At 23.0% G+C, this 7120-nt stretch overlaps 2 protein-coding genes across 3 annotated transcripts; one reads left to right on the forward strand and one right to left on the reverse strand.

The window, feature by feature from the left end:
* Positions 1 to 328: 328 nt before the first annotated feature.
* On the forward strand, positions 329 to 3927 carry LOC102670874 (NADH-cytochrome b5 reductase 2). Of its 2 annotated transcripts, none has more exons than XM_006608754.2 (4): positions 329 to 593; positions 2173 to 2505; positions 2581 to 2769; positions 2871 to 3927. In XM_006608754.2, the coding sequence occupies exons 1-4, from the start codon at positions 561 to 563 to the stop codon at positions 3252 to 3254; spliced, it is 939 nt and encodes a 312-aa protein (XP_006608817.1). In that variant the 5' UTR covers positions 329 to 560; the 3' UTR covers positions 3255 to 3927. The 2 variants fall into 2 exon arrangements, with proteins under 2 accessions (XP_006608817.1, XP_006608818.1); XM_006608755.2 differs by lacking the exon at positions 329 to 593 and adding an exon at positions 1190 to 1563.
* Positions 3645 to 6712, reverse strand: LOC102670735 (T-complex protein 1 subunit beta). The gene is made up of 7 exons (XM_006608753.2): positions 6435 to 6712; positions 5664 to 5973; positions 5116 to 5549; positions 4935 to 5012; positions 4629 to 4853; positions 4189 to 4570; positions 3645 to 4102 (listed from the first exon to the last, which is right to left on the reverse strand). Exons 1-7 carry the CDS (start codon positions 6435 to 6437, stop codon positions 3930 to 3932), a joined length of 1605 nt encoding a protein of 534 aa, XP_006608816.1. The 5' UTR covers positions 6438 to 6712; the 3' UTR covers positions 3645 to 3929.
* Positions 6713 to 7120: the final 408 nt, after the last annotated feature.

The following is a 7120-nucleotide window of genomic DNA, read 5'->3' on the forward strand; positions in this document are numbered from 1 at the left end:
AAAATATAAAATAATCTAAACAATTTACAATTTTGTATTTTTTTTTTATAATATTGTTTGTAATATATTTCATATTAAAAATATCGTATATACATGTATATAAAATATATAAAAAAATATATAAATATAAATATAAATATAAATATAAATTATAAATATAGATATTCTTTTATTAATGATTAAAATTAAATTATATGTTTTTAAATTATTTTCAAATAATATACATCATGTATTCAAATAAAAAAAAATATTTTTAAATTATAATTTAAATATAAATGTTATGAATATTTCAAGTAATAAATATTTATATATGTAAAATATACTCATATACGTAACTATCTGTAATCACTGTTCTTATATCGAAATTGTTTTATCATATACTATGTAATATATCAAAGTCTTAAAACTGTTCCACAATCTAGTTAAGTAATAAATCCTGAACATAAAATATCATTTATTCTTTGATTTGAACAATATAATTAATAGTTATTAAGTAATTAATTTTAATGTATTTATAAAAATATTTATAAAAATTGTGTAAATAATATATTATAGTTATTATGTCTGATCCAGCGGATACAAATATCTCATATGTGCGTATATAATATCATTTATATATTTTTTCAAAATTAATTATAAATTAAATTCTTTCATTAAATTATATAAAGATTGATCATATTAAAATATATAGCATAAATAAATATTTAACTATTATAAATTAAAATAATCATTTTTATGAATTTTTTATAAATAACCTTTTTCCTTATTTAATTTAAATTAGAAATTCGACAATTTATAAGAGAAATAAAATGATAATTCCTAAATTAAAATTTAGATTTATTCATTATTGTTTTCTTTTAATGAATAATCTTTTAAATATGTATTAGTAAATTTGTAATGATTCGTGACATGTTATATATTCATGAAGGTATTTATTAATTATCAAGAATAAGATTTTTATTATATGAATGAATGTATTAGAAATATATATATTAGAAAATACAAATATATATATATATATTTATATTTATATTTACATACATTCATAATTAATAAAATTTTCTTATTATATAAATACTAATATAATAAAAGTTTCGTATTATCATACTTTTCAGCAATAATTCAAAGAAATAACCTTTCTTTGATGTGTTATTTATTCAATATATAAAAATACAATTATTTTATATTTGTAATATTTCTAGTAATATAGCTATAAATACATTGGAATAGTAGAACTATTCTTATGTTAGATTGAGGAAAGTAAGATCTATTTTAAAGGATAGCGCCTTGTATCTGACCCCATGTAGAAACCGGTGAAGCTTGCGCATGAAAATTCTTTGAAAGCTAATAACGAGCCGAAGACATTTCTATATTCTTTTTCAATAATTTTTCAATATACTCAAAGTATTAATAATATTAGTATATTCATATATTTTACGGAATCTTTTTGTATGTATTTCTATTTTCTTATATGGTTACGACTTTAGCCTTATTCTGAACATTATTTCATTAAGGTTTTAACCACGTGTGGTTTGATTTGCAATGTCAAACTTACGATCACTGGTAAGTACATTCAAATATATAAAAAAACGATAAATTATTCTTTATATTAATTGAAAATTTCAAAGATTTATGTTATATTTATGAATAATTTCAAAAAACCGATCTTATGAATTAGTTTATTATTTTATGAATAATTTTGTTAATTTTTTTTGATATCTGAAAAAAATAAATTTATCGTAAAAAAAACTACACAATTTACGAGATAACATGATTTTTTTAAATGAGTTACATGTTTAATTTTTTATTTAAAAATTTAAGTAATTTTTAATTAACTTTTTAAAAAGAAATATTGTGATTAAATATTTAATTATAAAATTAATTTATATATAAAAATAATGTTCAATGCATACATTTATGATTGAAACTTTCTTACAAATTTTATAAATTTGCATTTTTTAATTTAATTTAAGTTTTACATATTACTAAAATTAAGCAAACTACTTGTATATAATTTTTGAATGATTTTCAAAGTTAACATGTCATTGTGTGATATATTACAATAAATAATTAAAAAAAAATCATTCAATAAAACAATTACATATATTTATTATATGATTATTTGTTTTTATATTTTTTATTATAATTTTGAATTTTTATATTTCTTTTTAGGTTGTATCAGTATTAGCTGCTGTAGGAACTATAGCTGTAATTGGATTAGCAGTTAAATTTTACAAATGTTGGAATAGTGATAAAAAAAAAAAATCTCCTATTTTATTGGTTGATCCAGTAGTTAAATATAGTTTACCATTAATAAAAAAGGATATATTAAGTCATGATACAAGAAAATTTAGATTTGCATTGCCAACATCAGATCACATATTGGGATTACCAATTGGTCAACATGTACATTTAACTGTAAAGATTGGAGATGAAGTTGTTATACGCTCTTATACACCAGTATCAAGTGATGATGATCATGGTTATGTAGATCTTGTTATTAAAGTGAGTAATATGATTCATATATATGTATAAATAGAAGATATATCTATTTTAAATTATAAATAAAAATATACGTAGGTATATTTTAAAAATGTACATCCAAAATTCCCTGAAGGAGGAAAAATGTCCCAATATTTAGAAGATTTGAAAATTGGGGAGACAGTTGACTTTAGAGGACCTTCTGGTCGACTTATTTATAAAGGTCATGGAAATTTTTCTGTAAAAATTTTAAGAAAAGATCCACCTACAGAATATAATGTTAAAAAGGTATGTACATTAAATTTATGCAATCATATTTTATAATCATAAATTTTAAAAATAAAAAAATATTCTTTTATTATATTGTTAATTATATTCTTTTGTTATAGATTGTGATGCTAGCTGGTGGAACAGGAATCACACCAATGCTTCAATTAATTCGTGCTATAATAAAAGATTCTACTGATGAAACTCAAACTTCCTTACTTTTTGCCAATCAAACAGAAAAAGACATATTACTTCGAGATGAATTGGATGATATTGCAAAGAATCATCCTAACAAATTGAAACTTTGGTATACATTAGATACTAGTAGTGAAAATTGGCAATATAGTACAGGTCATATAAATGCAGATATGATAAAAGATCATATGTTCCCTCCATCATCTGATACAATGGTACTTATGTGTGGTCCACCTCCAATGATCAACTTTGCTTGTAATCCTAATCTTGATAAACTTGGTTATGATTCAAAATTAAGATTTGCATATTAGAGTAGAGAAACTAATATTTTATTTAAATCTTTTCACTAAATAAATTTAATGATAATTTTAGTATCTTTAAAAATATATTTCGTCATTTTATAAATCTTGCATTGATTAATATAGATATGTGATGTAAATTTAATATTTAAAAATAGATAGTGATAATTCACAATGATATAATTTACATAATCACATAATGTTATCAATATATAAAAAATATATTAAAAATATTTACAGATCTCAGATTTTTTATTCTTTGAAATAAAATTACAATATTACAATATTATTATAAATTTTGTTTAATTTGAATAATGTTGTTAAAGATTTAATTGAAATTTTTAATTTTATACCAAGTTTAATTTTCAATGCAGAGCTTTAGTAGTGAATAAAATATACTTTAAGATATCAAGCATTTATTGATGTTAAATCTTATATTGTTATAAAAAATGATGATTACAAAATGTATGTATTTTTCATACTTAAATCCCTTTCATACTTTTCTTTTGAATAGCGATATAAGATTTATAACGCAAAATAATATATAGCATTCAAGAAATGATTAATATGTTTAATTAATATCAATATTTCTTAACAAAATAATGAAGCTAAATAGTTTATTATTTGATTATAATTTGTAATATGAAAGAAAGCAGTACAAATAAAGCAATAAATGAACATTTGTAATTAACAACGTCCACGATCCTTCACACGCTTTCTGGGTGCTGCTCGTAAAATATCATCCACACGTAAAATCATTTCTGCTGCTTCTGCTGCACTAAGTAGAACTTGTCTCTTCACAGCCCAAGATTCAGTTACTCCTAATTGTTTCATACAGCCTACTTTTCCTCGTTCCATATCTGTTATTGTGAGATAAAAGTAGTTAATTACTTATTATGATATTTATTAATATTTTTACCAATAATAATTGTAAAAATAAACATACCCAAACCCATGGTATTTGCACCAGAATTATGTGCAGCTCGTAATTCACTAATTAGTTGAGCTGAATCGTAACCAGCATTATCAGCAATAACAGTAGGTAATTGTTGCAATGCTCGAGCAAAAGATTCCATTGCAACTGATTCTTTTCCAGGAGTAGAAGCAGCAGCTCTCATAACGGCACAAGCCATTATCATCTCACTACATCCTCCACCATAAACAATTCTTGATTCGCGAACGGTAGCTGATAATACACAAAGCGCATCGTGTAAAGACCTCTCAGCTTCATCAAGAATTTGCTGGGTTGCACCCCTAATGATTACCGTACAAGCTTCTCCTAAAGGAACTCCTGAAAATCGTAATAAAGTATCTTCGCCTATCATCACCTAAAAAAATAATAAAGCATTAGAAACATTCCACAATTTTAAAAATATTCAAATGTACCTGTTCAATAAGATCACATTTGCCAAGTTTCACCATATCAGGATTATCAAAAGTACTGACTATTTCTCCACCAGTAACAAGAGCAAGTCGTTCGATACCATCGAAATCGGCATGTTCAATAGCCATAATATTAGCATCAGCAAACAATTGTTCTGGATAATTATAAATTAATTGTCTATTAACAAAAACATTGCAGCCATGTTTTATGATCTTGTCAACTTTATCCTAAATTGAAGGCAATAATTAAAAATAAATATAATATCCTTTAAAATTATATATAAATTATAATATGATTAATAATATTACTTTCATTTTTTCTTTTTCTGCTGCTTCTAATTCTGCAATTTTTGCCATTGAATCAACTCTAACTCTAGATCCAAATACCTATAAAACAAGATGAAAATATGTATTATATTAAATTTTATATAATTATTATAGATTTATATTATTTTATATTTTTATATATTCTTTTTCATCTCTTTCTTACTTTGATTTTATCTGTATCCATAGGAGTATTTGCTATAAGTATACGTGCATCAGTTACTCTTTGTGGCTGATGTACTCCAGGCTTTTTATCTAACAAAAATCCATCATCAAGAAATGAATCAGCTAAAGTTCCTCCACGTTTCTTAATTACTTGAATAGCTGATAAATTGCCAGATCCTTTAAGACGCATCACAGCATCTACTGCAAGTTTACTAAAATGTTCTTTATGTTGGGACAGAATTTTTGAACTCAGAGTCGTGCGAGCAATATTTAACAGATCTTCACGGAAACGTTCGGGATCTGCAGAATTATCAGCTGTAGCATTTTTTAAAGCTTCTCTTGCTACATTTGTTGCATTTCTCCAACCAGCAATTATAGTTTGTGGATGAATTTTTTGATCAATTAATTTTTCTGCTTCTCTTAATAATTCAGCAGCTAAAGTAAAAAATAATTATTTTAAATATTATATATTAAATATCGTTAATATTAAAATTTTTTATATAAAAAATATAAATAATAATTAGACAAATTAAAAAAAATTATACCAACCAAGAACAGTCACAGAAGTAGTACCATCACCAACTTCATCATCTTGTACACGAGACATATCTACTAAAATTTTAGCAGCAGGATTATCTACACCAACATTTTTAAGAATTGTTGCTCCATCATTGGTAACTTGAACTTGTCCTGCAGATCGACCATGAGCTACTAATATCTTGTCCATACCTTTAGGACCAAGTGTAGATTTTACTAAATCACCAATAGCTATTGCTCCTACAAATAAACTTAATCTAGCAATTTCTGCTTTTTCTTCCTCTGCCTCATTTTTGAGGATTCTGACAGGATTCAAGGAAACCTGCAAATATTCATATAGATTTTCAATATTATTACAAATAATAATAAAAATTTTCCACATAAATTAAAAGATACAAATTAAAAAATATTATATCTTAATTTAGTTTTTATAATTTATAATTTTCGTTCTTTTTTTTATTATTAATTATTGCTTAATATGAAATATGATTGATATGAAGCAAATCAAAATAATATAAAGAAATTTAAGTATTTTTAGACTATATTATTATATTTAAGAAAAAATTTCATTTTTTTTGCAAAAATTAATATTAAGCATTTAATAATAAAATATTTTAATATTTTAAAAAAAAAAAATTTTTCTTTTGACACACGTGCGCCATTTGTCACACCATTATATGATACCGGGTAATGAAAGATAATTCATTTCCATTTTTGATGCTGTTACAATAATATTATTTCATGATGCACATAATACAAAGATAAAATTAATTGATTAATTACCATTATAAATCACTGTTAAAGTGATAAAGAGCACAATTTATAATTGAATAATGTTTATTGAATCTCACTGTAAAGCACAATTACAAGGAATTGAGCCGATCTATAGATGGCGCTTTTACTTGAAACGCCAAAGCAAATTTCCTTTATATATTCCGTTATAATGAATCTCTGATTGGTTAATATAAAAAACTTATATTATTTCATACCAATCAATAATGAGTTTAAAGTTTTTAGAAAACGGAAAACACCTCTCATCATTGAATACTAGCAAAAAACAATGAGAATTTTCTAATTTAATGTGTAGATGGCGTATTATGCTCGAATAACTGATCCGATTCTAAATTTTATTCCTTTTAAAATTTGTGAAAGACACGATATAAATTAAAGTATATAATAAATATATATTATTTATGTACGTATATATACTAATTAATTTCTTTTTATTATATATTTGAACGTTTATTCAATAATATCCATGTTATTAATTATATTGCATCAATAGATAAAAATGACTATTATAAAAAATAAATTATATAAATGTGTATTCCATTATTTTATATAAAAAAGATATATTCATTAATTGAATAATTTTTTCTAAGTATAAAAATATACTTCATCTTTCTATATATTACTAAATATTATTAATATATAAATAAATAAATATCAAGTTTATATTAAATATCAAT

The sequence above is a fragment of the Apis dorsata genome, unplaced genomic scaffold, assembly GCF_000469605.1.
Source record: "Apis dorsata unplaced genomic scaffold, Apis dorsata 1.3 scaffold_44, whole genome shotgun sequence".
NCBI classification, from domain to species: Eukaryota; Metazoa; Arthropoda; class Insecta; order Hymenoptera; family Apidae; genus Apis; species Apis dorsata.